This window comes from Mobula birostris, chromosome 1 (genome assembly GCF_030028105.1).
Source record: "Mobula birostris isolate sMobBir1 chromosome 1, sMobBir1.hap1, whole genome shotgun sequence".
NCBI classification, from domain to species: domain Eukaryota; kingdom Metazoa; phylum Chordata; class Chondrichthyes; order Myliobatiformes; family Myliobatidae; genus Mobula; species Mobula birostris.
The window spans coordinates 55,245,918-55,266,935 of record NC_092370.1 but is presented as its reverse complement, the minus strand read 5'-3'; the positions used below and the strand labels follow the sequence as shown (position 1 = coordinate 55,266,935).

General features: G+C 39.1%; 1 protein-coding gene across 2 annotated transcripts in view; it reads right to left on the bottom strand.

Annotated features, from left to right (window-relative positions):
* Nucleotides 1-21,018, bottom strand: part of klhl14 (kelch-like family member 14) — a 163,949-nt gene that overhangs the window by 126,727 nt on the left and 16,204 nt on the right. For both annotated transcript variants that reach the window (XM_072260051.1, XM_072260119.1), the window contains exon 3: nt 15,577-15,698. In XM_072260051.1, coding sequence (XP_072116152.1) covers nt 15,577-15,698 — 122 coding nt within the window. The remainder of the gene's footprint in view (nt 1-15,576; nt 15,699-21,018) is intronic.

The following is a 21,018-nucleotide window of genomic DNA, read 5'->3' as shown; positions in this document are numbered from 1 at the left end:
CTATTGGTATCGCTTTGTTTTGGAAACTGAAGTAAAAAACCTCAGTTCATTAAAGAAGAAAGACGCGTAGCAAAGCAAATATAGCTCCTCCTCATTTAATGAAGGACACTCTGATGGCATCATTTCCGGTTTATCTGCCACCCTTGTGCCTCTCGTTGTCATTCTGGAGATGTGCAGTCCTTTCATCCCCCGTCTCTTCATCTCTTTTGCTGTTCGTTCTTTGTCTCTGATGCTGGAGACGTGCATTTCTCAGCTCCTTTGTCTCGTCCTCTCTCCTCCTTCTGTGCCTGTTTTAGTCATTCTGGAGATGTGCAGGCCTTTCATCCCTGTCTCTTCATCTCTTCTGCTGTTTGTTGTTTGTCTCTGATCCTGCAGACGTGCATGCCTCTCCTCCTCTGTCTCTTCTTCTTTCATCTTTTTTGTCCTGACTCTTTGATCCTGGAGTCATGCGACCCTGGCCTCATCCGATTCTTGTTCTCTCTCTCTCCTTGCCACTTCCCGATGACATTTGGCGTCATCTCTTGACCATAATGTCCCCCTTCCCTTTCTACATGGCATAATTAGGCTGACCATTTTTTTCCCCTAATGCTGGATAGAAGATACGAAGCAGTAACACCAAAGGATGCTGATTATTCTTCATGATGTGGTTGGTGCGCTCCTAAATGGACGTGATATAGTCACTGCTGTCCTTTGACTGCAGCAAAGGGTTTTATGTGTGTCTGGAAGTACGTCATTACAATAAGATTTAATTATTTCTTATTGATGGGTCTCAGTCTGATCTGTCCCAATCCTGCACATGCTGATGGTAATTAGCAGAATGTGTCCCCTCAAAATAGAGCTGCCCTGCCCTTTTGGTCCGGTAGGTGTCGCTGCTGAAGCTTGCCGTGCACATGTGTCGGACTGTCACATCCCAATTTCCATGACGGCGGATCATCTCTCGGGTAAAGGTGAGCCTGTTGATTTTTGGGGAATGAGCAATTTTATACGAATATATAACCCTGAACTTTGCCTGCATTCTGTAAGTTAGCACATTTTAATTCGATTTAGCCAAAAAAAGCGCCACTGTAATGCACTGTTTGCACTAATTGGAGGTCACAAACAGACAAACAGACAGACAGGGCATGAGAGTTTTAATAGTATATAGACAATTCTAAACTGAGTATATAAACCAAGCTATGTGCGGTGTCATACAAACATCAATCAATCACCATTCCTCATGCTGTTAGACAACAGGACCATGAGACATCAGAGCAAAATCGGGCCATTTGGCCCATCAAGTTTACTCCGCCATTCCATCATGGTTGATTTATATTCCCTCTCAACCCTGTTCTCCTGTCTTCTCCCCATTAGTGTTGGTCTTTCTTGTGTATTCGCCCACCTTATTGCTGCTAGGTAGTGTGACTTCACAAATTAGTGGTTCCTGACTTGCAGTGGTGGAGAAAGTCAACTGCCTTCTTGGGAAACCTTAAGCTGTTCTTCGAAGTACACATAATTATGTGTAACCTGCAACTATTTTGATAGGAATGATACATTCCCCATAGCTAAATAACTGATAGTGTGTGCAAGCTGTGAGAGAAGGAGGTGAAGTCCATAATGGGTATTGTGTAAGGGTGCAGTGGAGCATTTTTATGTTAGATGCAAGTCTTGAGTGAATGATTTTTAATGGGTGAGTGAGGCGGGGCATGGTGCATTAAGCAGAGACTAAGGTCAGTAATGCAATTGACAGGATAAGGTATTTTATGATGCAGCCAATCGCTTTGCCCTGAGTGTACAGTCAGTGAATTCCCTATGGCACTCCATCTCAGAGGCTTGATTTATGGCACTGATTACATCAGCTTTGTCTTCCTGCTCATTCCATCTGTTTCTGGAGGCTTTCCTTGTTCCTGAAGATTAAGGAGTCTGCTTGAATTTTGCATCCTTTCCACAGAAGATGAAAAATCATGGAGCCTATACTCTCCACATGCCCATGGTAGGGTGCTATCATCGCTTCCACCCCCCCAACCCCTAACACTATGCATCATCTGCCACGACACAGTGATCTTCCCCTTTAGGAGGTATTGTCTGATTCAGGCAAGGTCGGACTGGTGTTAGCCACTCATGAAATCAGGCTCCCCCTGATGGAATAAAACACATAATCCCATGGTTAATATTGATGGAACACCAAACTTCACGGGCAACACACTTTTTGAGCACTACCTTCACCTGTTACATGGTTGCAGATAAATCTCACATCATGCACTTTCAACATTGGTGTCCATTTCAGGCCTTAACTGTCAAACACATCGTTAGCTTACAATTGTTTGGTATGCCTTTGTGGTCTGCCTGGTTGCGGTAAATGTCCCTTTTCAGTTTACCATTCCTCAGATTTTACTGTCTTTTTCCTACATATGTTTGAATATATACAGCACCTATAAAAAGTATTCACCCCCCCCGCCCCGTAAGTTTTCATGTTTTATTGTTTTGCAACGTTGAATCACAATGGATTTCATTTGGCTTTTTTTACAACGATCAACAGAAAAAGACTTTTTTGTCAAAGTAAAAGCAGATCTCTACAAAGTGATCTAATATAAAATGCAAAATATTTAATTGCATCAGTATACACTCCCTTTAATATGACACACCAAATAATCACTGGTACAGCCAACTGGTTTTATAAGTCACATAATTAGTTAAATGGAGATCACCACGTGCAGTCAAGGTGTTTCAGTTGATTGTAGTAAAAATACACCTGTATCAGGAAGGTGAAACTGCTGGTGAGTGAGTATCCTGGCAAACCTACACCACGAAGACGAAAGAACACTACAAACAACTCCGTGAAAAGGTTATTAAAAAGCAAAAGTTAGGAGATGGATACATGAACTAAGTCACTGAATATCCCTTGGAGCACAGTTAAGTCAATAATCAAGGATTGGAAAGAATGTGGCACAGCTATAAATCTGCCTAGAGCAGGCTGTCCTCAAAAACTGAGTGACCGTGCAAGAAGGGGACTAACGAGAGAGGCCACCAAGAGATCCAGAACAACTCTGGAGGAATTACAAGTTTCAGTGGCTGGGATGGGAGAGATGTGCTTACAACTTTATTGCCCAGGTGCTTCACAAGTCACAGCTTAATGGAAGAGTGGCAAAGAGAAAGCTACTTTTGAAAAAAAATTCACATGAAATTTCAGCTAGAGTTTTCTGGAAGCGATGTGGGAGACTCTGAAGTCAGCTGGAAAAAGGTTCTATGGTCTTATGAAACAAAAATTGAGCTTTTTGGGTATCAGACTGAACACACATCACCAAAAATACACCATCCCTACCGTGAAGCACGGTGGTGGCTGCACCAAGCTGCGGAGATGCTTCACTGCAGCAGGTCCTGGAAGGCTTGTGAAGGTAGAGGGTAAAATGAATGCAGCAAAATACAGGGAAATCCTGGAGAAAAATCTGATGTAGTCTGTAAGAAAACTGCGACTTGGGAGATTTGTTTTCCAGCAAGACAATGACCTCAAGCATAAAGCCAAAGCTACACAGGATATCTTGGAGTGGTCAAATCAGAGTCCGGACCTCAATCCAATTGAGAATTTGTGACTGGGCTTGAAACGGGCTGTTCATTCACAGTCCCCATGAAATCTGACAGAGCTTGACCAGTTTGGTAAAGAAGAATGGGAAAGATTGTAGCGACCACACGTGCAAAACTGACAGAGACTTCTCCGTGCAGTCTCTAGGCTGTAATTGCTGCCAGAGTTGCATCTACTAAATATTACCTAAAGGGGGTGAATACTTATGCAATCAATTATTTTGTGTTTTATATCTGCAATTAATTTAGATCACTTTGTAGAGATTTGTTTTCACTTTGACACAAAGGCGTCTTTTCCTGTTGATCAGTGTCAAAAAAGCCAAATTAAATCCACTGTGATTCAATGTTGTAAAACAATAAAACATGAACATTTCCATGGGGGTGAATACATTTTATTCGTGGCTTAAGGTAGAAGGAGATGAGTTATACAGCTCTCTTTACATGCACATGCAGTTCAACTCTTTGAGTGATTATGCAGAAAGCTTGAAGTTAATAACTCATCAGTTAATAACTCATCAGGGGTGATTGATAAGTTTGTGGCCTAAGGTAGAAGGAGATGAGTTATTAACTTCAAATTTTCTGCATAATCAGTCAAAGAGTTGAACTGCATGTGAATGTAACAAGAGCTGTATAACTCATCTCTTCCTACATTGGCCACAAACTTATCAATCACCCATCTGTGGACACTTTCTGGAGGTTCAAGATCCGTATGCTCCACGACCGCTGGACTAAGTGTGTAAATGTAGGAGGGGATGATGCTGAAAAGTAAATGTGCTAGGTTTTCTAAAATTGACTCCTTCTACCTTAGGCCACGAACTTATCAAACACCCCTCGTATGTATGTGTGTATGTGTGTGTATATATATATATATATATATATATATATATATATATGTATGTGTGTGTGTGTATATATGTATAGTAAAGGACCAAGTGCTAGAAAATGGGATTAGTATAGATGGGTACCAGGTGGCTGACGTGGTGACGTTGTCAGGGTTGGCTAAAAGCCCTGTTTCTGTGCTGTGCGCCTCTTTTACTCTGTAAGGGAAGTGCTCTGTGTGCTTTGCCCACTAGCAGCAAATCAGGCACATTGTCCTCATATTCACACTCCAGGTGTGTGAAGCTGGCAGCCAAACCCCTGGACTGAAATGTTCCTATTAATGTTTTTTTTAGAGGAAGCAATAGTCAAGGTCAGATGTGTTATTGATAGCTAACTATGTATACAAAGTACAACACAGAGAATATTTTAAAATTTCATGGGCCACCTGAGACAAATCACTTACTGAGCCTGTGTTCCCATGACAATCTATACATGGATTTTGTTTTACTGTATCTGCCACAGTAACAGTCACTTGAATAACTGTACTGTAGGCTGAAAATTGCTGCTGTCAATATTGGTGGCTGAATGCTTAATGCTTTCAAATGAGTATTTCTGCCACAATTTTAAAGCAGACACTAACCTGTTTATATTAAATGGTTTAAGTGTTCATTTGCTAATATTGCTAGCAGGCTAATATCACTTTCCTGGAGTGCTGCTGATTACTATAAGGTATCAGTTCATCAACACAAATATTGAGTGCATAATTTTTCACAGACTATTTTTGTTCATAACCAAACTAATTGAACATTTTTGGTGATGCTTTTCAGAAAATACAGGCTGTGCCTCTGTCTTGACCCAGTTTTAGTTTATTTTTATCCCTCCATGACCGTGCTTCAGGGTGACTTTCCTCATAATATATGGTTGAAGAAGATATAAAATAGCCATAATTTGTTGAACTCTCCCCTTGGTAACATGGCTGAACATGGGAATTCAGACCAAAGGGCACCGCGCTGCCTCTTCTCATTTCCTCTGAAGATAAAGGAGCCCAATTTCTTTCAATATAATAAATTATTTGTGTGGGTGGGAATAGGACAATGGACAGAAAAGTAATTTACACCCCTCAGGTGAATCCGTAAGGCGCTTTCCCTACTTATAGACAGTACAAAGGTCTTAAGCAACATTGGCAACCAAGTGATGAACACATGACACCCAGGAGCTAACCTTTACCTTGTAACCGCGATAGGTTGTGTAGCTTTGCAACTTACCCAAAGTTGACATTGGGAAACCCAAATAAGTTAATTGTCGGGGCAAACAATAGGCACAATATTGCTAGGAATCAACCTTTCCTGGCCCAAGCCAAATGATATCAGCAGCTCAGATCTGTGAGCAGTGAAACAAGAAGGTGAAAAGGGAAATACAGAGGCTGGACTTCACCAAGTTAACGACTTAATTACATGCATTGCTGAAGACTTTTGTCCTGATCCTCTGTAGGCTGATGAACTGGTGTCAGAGAGATGAATTTTTTTTCCATTCATTTGCAGTTCCCATCCAAAGTTGCAAGTTATTTCTGTGGGACCTGGAGAATCACTTTTGATGCTCCAGATGCCACAACATGTACAAGTATCCTGGGCCAGCTAAAGAACAGTGCCCGTGTTCTGCACTAGAACTTAGCAAATGGGATAATGCAAACATATTGAATGACACATTTCTCAAATTCAAAGACACAAAGACACAAGTGGGAAGTTGTTCACTCAAGAATTTGTTGTCAAGTTGCATTATGCAGATGGCACTTGCATTTGCACACACACAGAAGTGAATCTTCAAGCCATTATCAATGTTTTGTGAATCATATGAGAAGATATGCCTTACACTCAGTATGAGTAAGATACAGTATACATCCTCCATCAAATCACTCTGCTGTATCAGATTTTCTACCAACAGTACAGATTCCATTATAACACTTGGAAAAAATATGAACAACTTTCAATGTCTATGAAGGTTCATCTTCATAGACATTGGAACAACAATGAAATTCAATCACCATCAACACAGATACCAGATGATTGAAGAAAAGCATTTTAGAAAATTAAGATCCGCACATGATACAAAACTCGTCATATACTGAGTGGAAGTGATCCCTGCCCTCCTGTATGCCACAGAAATATGAGCTACCTACAGCAGGCATCTCAAGGCAATGGAAAAATAAGACCAGCACTGTCTCTACAAAATCTTACAGGTTCACTGCAAAGACAAATGAAACAACAGCTGTCCTCTCTCAGGCCAACATCACAGGGTTGAGACTTCAGTTTTATTCAGTCAGCTATGTCGGGCTGGTCACATTGTCCACCAAAACAGGATCTATTCCAAATGCTGAGAAGGGAAAAGATTACTGCGTGGACAATGGAAAAGATTATTTAATTTGTTCAAAGTTTCCCTACTGACTCCTGGGAATCTTTGGCCCATGATCGCTCAGTATAGAGAAGGTGTATTTGCAGTAGTGGTAGGTCAGCAGTAGGAGAACAATAAACTTTGTATAAATTATTAATCAGAACTACCCACTCACTGCCCTGTCAACCACACCTACTCTGTCAGCATAAGAGTATGCATTTCCCACATTGATCTCATTAGTCACTTCGTGACCTACAAATCCAGTGCACAAGTCTTCTTCATACCAGCTAAGGATAGTATTTTATCCTATAAATCCTATCATTGGATATCCATGTGACTAACTCTGAGCCTCTAAAGAGCTCCATGCATTAAGTACGATCAAAGTTTTTTTTGAAGGCATGCTGCATCAATAAGCATCTAATTTATGGAGCAACTTCATAAAACGTAATTAATTTTAAAAATGACTTTTGGATGCTAGACCAAATAAATGAAACAGTACTCCAAATAGCAATGTAATCAGTAGATTATTTAAAATGATTCACTACAGATAAAACTTTTGAACAGATGTTTTCCATGCAAGTTCTGAACATTAAGTGTCATTCAGTTTGCTTAAAGAACAGGCTGGGAGGGGTGAAAAAGATCCTAAATTAATTAACTGTACATCAGCATAATTGGGACCATCATAATCTTAAACTAGAATGCCTGCAAAGTGAATATATTTTCCATCCTCCTCAACCTTTTTTCTGAAATCTTCTTTTCCTGTAGAAAATTAAAGATCAAAATCAGAGCAAAATCAACCATGCAAAGTGGTCTTTTATCTTCTAGCTCATCAGTGATGTGATAGAGCCACCACATAGCCATTGCACATGTTGGAAAAGCTCCTCAGAAATGGGAAAAATAATCTGAAATTTCAGTATCATCCTTTGCATAGTTCATAACTACTTAAGTATCCTGTCACCAATCTACTATAATTGTTTCCTTAATCACATCATAATATAAATTATGCTTTATGAGTTACTTTTAAGCCAATGTTTCAATCAATTAGATTTTTACAGCTAGCTACTGATTCCTTTTCTGCCTGAATTAAGTCATCATCATGGAAATTAAACACCAAAAGAATATGACATCACCATCTGTATGTGTCTATTTTGTTTTGTTAATAATGTTTATGGACACTGTAACAAATTGAGTGTACCTACAGTATCTTGGTTTGGTTTAGTAAATAAGGTGTGTGAGACTCCTTATTGTTTGGTAATATGTTGCCTTTTCTGTGTTTCTGTTTAAATTTAATGGGATTTTTATTTATTAAAAATCCAGATATTTTAAATGATCCTTATCCATCCTGCCGATTTTGTCAATGAACTATATACTATCATTATCTCCCATTGAGAGCTGAGCTGAGCATGTATTATCTCAACATTGCAATGTAGTGCCCTCAGTGCAGCTCAGGCACTGTCATTGATGTCCTGCACCGCTGGACAGCCTGCAGTCCAGGAGAATCCATGAACTCCATCAGCCTGTTGCCTTCTCCCAAGGCAGAACAAGATGAATTCTCTTCTCCTGAGCAAACAGCATCCCTGACATCCCTACTGCAGCTGTGAGCTGCAACCAGTGGTATCTTGCATGCTCCAGTCTGAAACAATCTCTAACCAAATAAATTGGTGGGGTGGCCAATGTGTCTGTTTCATCTGTTGGCAAAATGTTTCTAGCCACAGGTGAGAGCAATTTGATCCAGCCCACTGGTAATTGAGTGGTCACAGCTTTCCTTCTGATGCAACCACTCTTGGTAAGCAATTTAATACGCATTCATTACTGGCTCTGGCCTTACTGCAGCTGCAGCATGTGTCATGTCATCATCAGTACCACTTTAATGAATTACTGAAATATTAATAAGAAGAGGCCATTTGACCCTTTCATATCCATAATGACTCCTAATATAGTGATCCCCTCAGTCTCATTCAAAGCCCTGCAATTTGTTCTTCCCTCTATACCCATCGACTTCTATTTGACTCTTCTGTCACTTGAGGTGTAATTAACAGAAATAAATGAGGAATAAACTACAGAAGTCCGCACCGTCCACTTGGTGTCATTATTTCAGAGACCAGCACGTAAAAGCCATTACAAAGAAGCCATGGCAGTTTTTCTTCATTTTTCTTTGAGTTTTGCACAGATTTGGCATTTCATCTAAAACTTTGACAAACATCTATAGATGCACGAGTGAGAGGATCCTGACTGGTTGCATCATGACCTGGTATTGATACCCCTGTACCCCTCTCACCGGGCTCATATACAAACCTGGCAAAAGTTTAGGGGTAACATGAGGGGGAACTTTTTTACTCAGCGAGTGGTAGCTGTGTGGAACGAGCTTCCAGCAGAAGTGGTTGAGGCAGGTTCAATGTTGACGTTTAAAGTTAAATTGGATAGATATATGGACAGGAAGGGAATGGAGGGTTATGGACCGAGTGCAGGTCGGTGGGACTAGGTGAGAGTAGGAGTTTGGCATGGACTAGAAGGGCCGAGATGGCCTGTTTCCGTGCTGTAGTTGTTATATGTTTATATGGATAGGTTAACAGCCATGTGACACTGTAGTGAGAAGGTCACCTTTCATAAGCAATATATATCCAGGGTCAGAATCATCTGGGTTCAATCGAGCAGGAAAACTGGAATGTTCTGATTAAGGAATTTTGATTGTAGTGAATGCTGTGTAAATACTATCCCATACACAGTTATCCTTTGCCAGGAAATAACAGATCGTGCACTGGCAAAATATTACAAAGAAAGTATGTTCATCAAATTTTCAACTTTAACAAACAGCTACAGAAAATTAAAGGGCTGATTCCAGTTAAACCAACCCAATGTGCACAGAAACATTGAAGATCATTTATTAAGTAGTCAGGTGCATCACTTTACTCACGCGCTGAACCCATGTTCTGCATGAAAGACTCCAGGCACAGATTGAATTCCGTCGAAGACCATCTTGAACTAACAGGTTCCCTCAGGAATATTGGCACTTCCTACTTGGAGCCATTCAACATGTACCAAGACGATCCTGATTGGCTGACAAAACATTTCTGAGTTGAACAACATGGCTCCTTATCTTTAGCCAAAGCCAATCCACTCTTACCAGAACAGCACACTGCTTTTGCAGAAAATAAAAATACTTCACGGGATAACAGAAGAAATCATAACTATGGCAATACACACCAATGTGCAAGAACAGAAAAAGGTGGTGGATACAGCCCATTTCATCACAGGCAAAGCCCTCTCCACCATTGAGCACACCTACAAAGAACACTGCCCACAAGAAAGAAACATCCCTCCTCAAGAGCCCCCGCCACCCAGGCCATATTCTTTTCTCGCTGCTGCCATCAGGAAGGAGGTTCCCACATCACCAGGTTCAGAACAGTTATTACCCTTCAACCATCAAGCACCTGAGCCAGCAAGAAGAACTCTGAAATAATTCCACAACATATGGACTCACTTTCAAAGATTCTAAAACTCATTTTCTCAGTATTATTTATTTACTTACTTATGTATTTTTATTGTTTCTTTTTGTGTTTGCACAGTTTGTCTTCTTTTGTACATTGGTTGTTTGCCAGTTTTTGTGTTAGCTTTACTTTGATTCTATTGTATTTCTTTGTTCTGCTGTGAATGCCTGCAAAAAAGCTGAATCTCAAGCTAGAATCTAGTGAGGTGTACTTGCTGTGATAATATATCTACTGTGCTTTGAATTTGTTCATAAAAGAACATGCTGTCATGGTATAGTATGGCATGGTATGTGTAGTATGCATAAACTTGAGATCCCAGATATACTAGCAGATTAGATCCAAAATTAGCACGGTGATAAGAGGCAGAGGGTAGTGGTGGAGAGATGTTTTTCCAGCTGATAGTCTATAACCAGTGGTGGCCTGCAGGGGTCACTGCTAAGACCTTAGTTGTTTGCTATATACATATACATATACATACATATATATATATATATATTTGTGTGTAAGTGGACTGATGATGAAAATGCTGTTGATGACATGTAATTTGGTGAAGTCATAGACAGCAAAGAAGGTTGCCTAAGGATATACTGGGACAGAGATCAGCTGGAAAGTTGATGGCCAATAGAATTTAATCCAAACAAATGTGATGTATTATATTTTGGGAAATTGAATGCTAGCAGTACGTATACAGTAAATAGCAGGTACGGTGTGGGGACTGAGTCCATACTTCCCTTAAGTAGACAAGGCTGTGAAGAAGGTAAGCTTGCCTGCATAGGCTGAGGTATTGAGTATAGGTGTTGGGGTGTCAAGTTGCAGCCGTACAAAGATTGGTTAAAATGCACTTTAAGTGTTGTTTACAGATTTGGTCACTACACTACAGGAAGGCTGTGGTAGGCAGAGTCCACAGAGATTCACCAAGATGTCATCTGGAGTAGAGGGCTTCACTTATAAGAAGAGATTGTGCACTTTAGGAAGTGTTAGATGAGGGAACACACAGCTGTCCTCATAAACGGATCAGAAATGGAAAGAGTTAGCAATTTCAAGTTCCTGAGTGTTTAATATCTTTGAAGATCTATCCTGGACCCAACATATTGATGCAGCAACAAAGAAAGCACAACAGCATCTATATTTCATTAGGAGTTTGGAGAGATTTGGTATGTCTGCAAACACAACTCACAAATTTCTATAGCTGTACCATGGACAACATTCTAACTGGCTGCATCACCATCTGGTATGGGTGGGTGGGGGTGGTGGTGTGTGGTGCTACTACACGAGACCGAAATGAGCTGCAGAAAGTCGTAAACTTTGTCAGCTCTTCTGTAGTAACCAGGGCATCTTCAAGGAGCAATGCCTCAAATAGGCAGCATCTGTCATTAAGGACCTTCATCACCCAGGTCATGCCTTGTTCTCAATGCTACCATCAGGAAGGAGGTACAGAAGCCTAGAGGAACACACTCAACAGTTCAGGAACAGCTTCTTCCCCTCTGCCATTCAATTTCTGAATGGATATTGAGCCCTACCTCACTACGTTTTTATTTGTATTCTTGCACAACTTATTTAATTTTACTAATTTAATGAAATTTTACTGTAATTCACATTTTTTTCTATTTTTTTTTGTATTGTACTGCTGCCACAAAGAGAACAAATTTCACGACATGTACCAGTGATATCAAGCTTGATCTGATTCTGAGATTGCATAGGCTGGATTTATGCACACTAGAAGGTAGGGGGCCGAGGAGTGATGTTATTGAGCGGGGATCCCCAAACTTTTTTATGCCATAGACACCTACCATTAACTGAGGTGTCCGTGGACCCAGGTTGGAAACCCCTATTATAGAGCTTCATAAAATTTTGAGCGATAGAATAGATTTTTTAGCTGAAAATAGATAGGAAATATGGTTGGTGTTTTCTCCCCAGGGCAGGGGAGTCTAGAATTAGGCAGCACAGGTTTTAGGAGAGGGGTGAGAAATTTAAAGTTCTGTGGGTCATATTTCTCACATAGTACGTGGTGGTTTCTGGAATGAGCTGCCAGAGTGATGATAGAAGCAACATAGCTCTGCCATGATTATACTCACACTGGTGACCCACAAGGGCTGTACCCTCAGCCCCCTACTTCACTTCCCATACACTCACTACAGTGTGGCCAAATTCCGTTCTACCTCCATTTACCAGTCTGCAGATGACACCTCCGGGGTGGCTTAGATCTCAAATAATGAAGAGGCAGAGCACAGGAAGGAGATAGGGAGCCCTGTGACACGGGGTCAAGTCTTCAACCTTTCCCTCAGTGTCGGGAGAACAAAAGAGCTGGTCATTGACTTCAGGAGTGGGAGGAAGTAGCTGCTCATCAGTGGTGCTGAGGTGGAGAAGATTGAGCAACCTAAACAAGAGTAATAGCTTTTCCTGGTCCGACCATTAGATGTTACTGCCAAGGAAGCTCACAGTGGTTTCCACTTCCTGAGAAGGCTACCAAAATTTGACATTTCCCCATTGACCCACACCAATTTTTATAGATGCACCATCGGAAGCGTCCTATCTGGATATATCACTGCTGTACCAAAGACCACAAGAAATTGGAGATGGTTGTGGGCACAGTTCAGTCCATCACAAAAGCCAGCCTCCCCTCGCTGGACTCTGTTAACACGGACATGATGACAGGAAGTAATGGCCTGTAGCAGCAAAGCTGTGGGTACAAATATCATAGCCATTATTTCTGAATACAGCATAGCTATTGTTTACATATATCGATAGAGCGCTCATTAAACCTTGCAGCTAAGCACCCTTTTGGAAGATCTGTTGGCAATCACTGTATCATCAGGCGCAGGAATAGTAATCGGTTCAATACTAGAACCTTCAAAATGTTATCTCTTTCAAGAAAGACATAGAAGCAAGTTGGAAGAAAGTCTCATGTTTTCCCATTGTATAAATTATAAAGTAAATTATGCACCATATACAGCCAATGACACCACTGCCCTTGGCAGAACCACAGGTGCCAATAAGGAGGCTTGCAGGAGTGAGTTAAATAAGCTGGTTGAGTGGTACCATACCGACAACCTTGCACTCAACATCAGCAAAACCAAGAAATTGATTGTGGGCTTCAGGAAGGGAAAGTCAGGAGAACATGCACCCGTTTTCATTGAGGAGTCAACAGCATCAATCTCCTGGGTGTCAATATCTCAGAGATCTATGCTGGGTCCAATGTATTGATGCAATCACAAAGAAGGCATACCAGTGGTTTTACACTAATAGAAGTTAGAGGAAATTTGATATATTCCCAAAGACTGCAAATCTCTATGGATGTACTATGGAGAGCATTCTCACTGGATGCATTACCATCCAGTATAGAAGCTCCAATGCACATGATTGAAAGAGGCTGCAGAGGATTGTAGACACAGCCCACTTCATCACGGTCACAAGCCTCCCCACCATTGAGGACATTTTCAAAAGGCCATGCATCAAGGAAGTATCATCCATTACTAAGGACCCTCACCATCCAGAATATGCCATCTTCCTATTATTACCATCAGGGAGGTGGTACGGTTATCTGAAGATGCACACTCAACTCTTTTGGAACAGTTTCTTCCCCACTGCCATCCGATTTCTGAATGGTCTTTGAACCCATGAACACTATCTCACTATTCCTCTCTTGCACTCTTTCTTCTTATTATTTTTATTGTAACTTACAGTAATGTTTAGGTCTTGCACTGCACTGCTACCACAAAAACAACAAACTTCATGACATATGCCAGTGATAATAAGCCCAATTCTGATTCTGATTCATTGTATTTAGGTACTGTCTATGCTTCAGTTACTTGTAGTTTCACTTTCACTTAAAATCATTTAATTCTCCTCATGTTCTCATTTGCCTACTTTAACTGATTTAGTAACATTTCCAAACTGCATGTGGACCACGAGAAGGACCCAATAACATCTGTCTACTCAAGTTTTCTCAAATTAAACAATTCCTTCAAATGGAATGTAGCAGTAATAATATAACTTCTCAGAATGCCATTGATGGAAAACAAAATCCAGGAGAAATGAAACCACATGTGTAATTTTCTAGGAAGATTTTGATGGAAGCCTTCAAAAAGCCCAGAAAAGATTAAGGTATTTTGTTTCTGGAAAGCAAATTTTTAGTACTTTTAGAAAGCAAATAACTCTTGATATAGGGTCTTGGACCAAAACGTCAACTGTTTAGTCCCTTCCATAGATGCTGCCTGACTTGCTGAGTTACTCCAGCATTTTGAGTGCATTGATTTAATATGCATTTGCAGTTTTGATGATAATTAATATTAACTTTAATTAATATTAATTTTGATGTTATCCTTATGTTTGTGTTTATACTCTTCTTTAACCAAATTCACTCCTTTAATTTCTCTCAGCCCCATCTCCCTCCGAGGTATCTGCAATGCCAGCTTCTTGACTGTGAGAGAATCAAGAATTGTGATTGTCATAGAGCATGGATACAAATGCCTCAGCCTAACTTGTCCACGCTAACCAAGTTGTCTACCTGAATTAGTCCCATCTGCCAGCACTTAGTCCGTATTCTTCTAAGCCTTTGACTATCCCCATACTTGATCATTTCACTATTAATTGTACTCTCTACTGCTATCAAGTCCTCAGCTCTGGAACTCTCTCCCTACGCTTCTCCAGCACTCCTTATCTTTTATACTTTAAGATGCTCTTATCTATGTCTGTCCATGTCAAATTTTGACCCACAACATGGTACTTATTAAATTACATTACAAATACAAGTTGCTGTTGCATATTCTGCATTTTAAAATGAATATACTAGTGCACATTTTCTTAACAAAACAGCAAGTAAGATTACAGAGCTCAGAAAATTGGAATGCTTTCGTAGGTGTGTAGTGAATAGAGAAGATGGTGCTACTTTGATGTTTTTACAGTTTGAGCACAGCAAGATAATATTTAAAACACTTGGCAAAAGCTATGTCCCTCAGAATAAACAATTGAAGATAACTGCCATTAAAGTGTGTTATCTCATTTAATGTCTCCCGCTGTGCTATATTTCAGACAAAATCAATCAGTTATGAGCAACACGTGATTGATAAAAGAACAATAAATTGAATCTGTTTCTAAACGAAATGATTCAGAGAAGCATTTTGTTGGGAAAAAATATGCACTCACTGTTAAAAAGGGAGTAATTATACAACTGCATTCCAAGTCATTTGCGGAAAGGATGAGTAAGATGGATGAGAAAGGAAGTCAACCCTTGGACCAATATCAGAGCCCTTCCTCAACAATGCAGGTCAATTTCCATCAGCCACACTCAGAAATTAATGGGGATGATTTTGGGGACCACACCTACTTGTAAGTATTTTCCATGTCTTCTTTTCTTCATCATAATACTGAACGAGGTTGCTTGGAAGTCGATCTGGACCAGGAGGCAATCCACCAACCAATAACAGGAGTTTCTTACTGGAGCGAATTCTGGAAAAAAGTATTCAAAGAAAATTGAGAATTTCATTATGTAAAATGAGTATGACTTATGATATGAGTGTTGGAATGGATTCTGTCAAATTGTTATTTCCTTACTAAAAGTCTCGGTCTGGTTTAGAATTGCTACGTATATAATTTGGAAGTGGATCACAGGGTTTTTGAAGTATCTGTCCTATAAAATTTTAAAACTGTGAACAAATATCCAACGTATTTTTTTCTTTGGCGTTTTTTGTTGTAATTCTTAATTTTGACAATGAATAACGTAACGTCATCAACTGTGGGGTTTCGGAGTTGAATGCATCTTATTTCCAAATAATATTTACACACACACACACACACACACACACACACACACACACTTCAGGGAGAGGTCACTGTACACTTCAGGAGCAGAAATCCTAGATTGACCTCTAAATGTTATTGGTGCTAATTGTACCTCTGCCATCGTAGGATGTTAACACAGCACAGACCAGGGCCATCTGTTCTGTTTAGGCCAACAAACCAGAATGTTCACGAGATAAGCCATCAGGGATTGTCAAAATCATATTCTTAAATTTTTTCATTAAATGGACACGCTTAATGCTAAATTTCCAAATAAATTTTCACAAATAGCAAAACCACTCAAGGTACAATTTTTCCATCTACCTTGCATTGATTTTGGCTTTTATAATGCTGGCAAACTTGTTTGTTATCCAAATGATCCAAGTACAATAGTAAACAAATCTCAGGTTCAGGAGCTTTATGTCAGACCCATTGGATAATATTGTCATTAATCGATGCCATTTGTCTCCAGTCACCATGAGAATGCCAGCAAGAATGTGTAAAACAGGAGCAACAAGTGGCAATGCATCCCCTGGAGCTTATTCTTCCATTTTGTGAAATCATGGTTAATTTAGCTTTTGACCTCAGCTCCATTTCATTGTCTTCATTTTCTCCAATGACGCTTCTGCAATTCACAAATCAGCCTGAATACTAGATGTATTCAATGACTTAGATCAACCCTTTATCTTAACCATCAGGACGTATCTATCCTGTCAAGCCCTTGAACCTGGGGGCACTCTGCTCAACTTGTCCTCACAAGACATACTCCTCATCCCAGGAACCAGTTAAATGAACCTTTGCTGAAGATGTTATCTCATTTGCACATGTATTAAATTCAACCCGTGGAAGAATTCAAATTATTGAATTTGTTTCTTCATAAAAGTATCCATGTACCTCATTGCCTGTAAATAGCAACACCACAGAATGAATTCCACAGATTTAGACTGAACCAGATTTGAACCTCAGTTAGTACTGATTTGGTCTGGAAGTAGAACACTATCAAGCTGACTCTATGTACTCCGAAGCCTCTAGCAATGTACTACGCAGGCCCTGCACCTAAAATGCCCCAATAGTCTCTGACAGCAGGCAAAACTGAGCTCACAGCTTTGCCTCCTGTCAGTCAGACAAGCTTTTCAATGTCTCTAATATTCAAATATATTTAAAAGCTATCACAATGGATACATTATAATAATGAGAGAAATTCTGAGAAATTTCAACAAGACATTGCTCCATTGTTAGATTTCACATGTTTGGAATTTCTTTGTGACAAATTAGTTGAATGTTGGTCATTCTCTTCAAAGGCAATGACCAGAACCAAAAATGGTTTTCTTCCTCCGCTATAAAACATGATTAATTTCTAACTTTTTCTCATTCCAATGAAATATATTGCCTGACCTATCACCATCGGCTCTGTTTTTATTTCAGATTCCCAGGACCTACAGCTTGCTCTTAACTTGTGCATTTCCTAATGCTTAGAGAGTGAAGGGCAAAGACCAGGTATGTGAAAGGGAAAGGTACAATGAAATCCACTCTGAGTATGAAGTTACAATCTGAAGCATCTTTCAAAATGGAAATATTATTAACTCTTGAGGTAACTAATCAAAATCACTGTCATCTGCTTAACTATATAATAACGCAAGAGGGAGCCATCAGTTTTACAAAGATTTAAAACATATTGTATGCAGAGCAGAAAGACAGAACTTTTGAAACTTTTGTGGCTCGTTTTATGTATCTAAAGCTTGTGCGAACTTACATCATCTAAAAGTGAGTGGTAAGGCTGCAGGTGATGATATAGACAAAGACAAGTAATGTCCAAAAGGGTTGGCTGAAATCGTTCATGGGGGGGGGGGGTATTTGCCTGAGTAAGGGTATAATTATGATAAGACTGGTTTATTTTGGAAGCACCTGCTAGATTTTACTTTCATTGCAAAGGGGAAAAATTGAATGCCTGAATTCGAAGTGGCAAAGTATCATCAAACTTTGTTGCCCGGGCAACAATGTTGTTAGATTCTGCAGGCTGAATCCTCTTCAGGTGTATCATGAAGAAAACCTTAGACTCTGAAGGGTATTCATAAGTGCTCTCTCTCCTTCTGAAATGGATATCTAACCAGAAGCTACAAGTGGTTATCGTAATATCTGAGACTGTATTTTACTTGAATAGGACTGATAAGATCTCTGTATCAGCTGGCACAGATTCAAAGGTCTGACTGGTCTCAATCTATATTATAAAGAGATATGAAATATAAAATTATAACCCAGCTGACCTACCATCATTAGTAAGAAAAATAGTGGGATCTATTAAAGATGTGGAAACACAGTACTGAATTTAGAAAATAAGCACAGAATTGGATGTCAGCATGGACTTATGAAAAGAAACACACGAGACTACAGATGCAGTAATTGGATGCAAAGTATAAAATGCTGGATCAACTCAGCAAATCCCGTCCTGATGCAGGGTCTCAACCTGAATGGGCAACCACCACTTTCCCTCCACAGATGCTTAACTTTCTGTGTTTTTCTTGCAGTTCGTTTTTTGTTTCATGAAAGGAAAATTATGTCTGGCAAATTCCGTAACACTTTCTAAGTTTGTAACTAGCAGGATAAATAAGAAGGAACCAGAGATAGGAATGAACAACCAGAAATAAATGAGTTATTAGGGGGTACCATAGGCAACAGTGTTAGGGTTCCAGCATTTTGAAGCCTAAAAAGAGACAATGCAAACTAATTGTAAGTTTCCTTCATTTTATAAGAATCTGAGGTGAACTCATTGTATCTACAGAACTTTTACATAGCTTGACAAGTAGATCCATAGCTTTGTTAAAAAAATGAGTCACAGTAAGATACATAAGATCTGCCTTACAGGATTGAGATGACAAGAAATTTCTTCATCCAAATGGTAGTGAACCTTTGGTATTCTCTGTCCAAGACAACTGTGGAAGTTCAATCACAAAAATATATGCAATACAGAGATTGATTTCAAGATATTAATGGAGTCAAGGTATGTGGTGCTGATGTAAGATTGGCCATGATCTTATCTATATGACAGAACGGTTACAAGTAGCTGACACCTGTTTCGATTTCTTATCTTCCTGACCACCTCGACAGTAAAACTTTATTAAAATTTTCAATTATATGTTTTTGACAATAAATTTGTAATTGCACTTAAAGCAAACAATTATTCTGATTTGCCTTTTCAGTCTGTGGAGAAGCATCTCTACGCAACATTCAGCCAAGTCATGATTAACACTGGCAATGTAAGGTCTGGCAATTAATACTTGCAAGACTTTATATCTAATATTCAGTTTAGGTGAGCAGTAAGAAATGCATTCAATCATAGTTGACTTAAATCACAATTTGACTTTGATTTATTATTATTCAAGCCAAGGTGGTTCTGCAAATGTTTGCAATTTACTAACAGAATCAAGAGAACGATCAACTTTAATACAGAATGTCATCAAAACAGCATCACTGCTGCTATATTAAAGTATTTCTTAGTTTGCTTTTGGAGACAAAGTAAGAAGAATGGAATTAAGGTGCAACATTTGCAACATTGTCTGACAATCAACTTGTCTGATTTGTGAATAAATTTATTTCTCCATGTTGGCGTAATGTTTAGTAAGTTAGAGTAAACATGATCACACATATTAAACAGCAAAAGCGTTTATTGACTGCTATATCCAGACATGAACATATTTAAATCAGGAAAAAAAGAATTGTTTTTATTGTTAAATCCCATTTCACATGTTAGAAAAGTGCTGGAAAAAATCTCTGCAGGTCAGACAGCATCTATGGAAAGAGAAACAGTTAATATCTCAGTTCTGAGAACATCACTGGCACAACTGTTGACATGTATTTCATTCAGATCCTCAGGAAGTTTGCTTTCAGTTTTGATCTTTTATAGAAAACTGAACCTATCAGGTTTATTTCAGTGCCTGTAGAGATTATCGGTTGAAAACTTCACTTTGTATCATTTTACTCAATGTAATTCTATACAGCCATCATGTATAAATACCAATAAATCATAATATATGTATACATTAATGTATATTACAATTACCTCAAAATTTATTAAGAAAAATAATCAAAGCTTTGAGATGATATATGCATTATGTGCTGAAAAACATCTAGATTCAGAAATAAAATGCAGTGCATCACAAAATCTTTCTGTTCTGTGGTATGTTAATGTCTTTGTGCTACTCGGCCTATTGGCACATCCATCCATACAATGGATCTTGTTTTATTAAGATTATTGCAACTGCTGTGCAGTGAATAAGAAAAAACTCAAGATAGTTTCACACCTAACATAAGGATATGCATTCTGCCACCTCTACATGAAATGGCTCTATCTTTTACTTCTGTCATCAACAGAACATACTCATGAAAACAAAAGAGAAAATAAGTAACTTTATGAGCACTCCTTCAAAGGCTGGAATTTATTTTGGATCAGTGCTCATTATGAAGAGATCAACAAGAATGAGTGCAAATGGTATAAAGAAGTTAAACATAATAATTGATATCAATAATATGATCACAAATAATACTGAAATATCTAGTCTGCATTAAACGTAACTGTTGTGTACATCAAAGCGCTTTGGAATGAAGAATGAGGAAATGAAAAATAAATTAAATCCTCAAAGATAAGAAATCAGCTAAAAGACCAATCTGCTTATTAAATATTCCATCTTTCAAGTTTCAAGTAAGTCCTTGTCCATTCTCTTTGTCTCTACTCAATTAGAAATCAATACAATCCTTTTGTGAATATATCTATGCCAATCTTTTCCCAAAGTCAACAAATACACTTGAGATTAAACAAATTTAAGGGTAATTGTGCAGTAACATTTCCAAGCAAATAGTAAGGGTTTTCCCAGGAAATCTTCCTTTCAGTAAATCACAGGCTGCAGGTGTTCTGAAATGCAATGACTGCAAGAGGTGAATGCCATTGGGAGTTCCAAAGGACAGATCATTTCTTTAACTTCCTGAATATAAAACA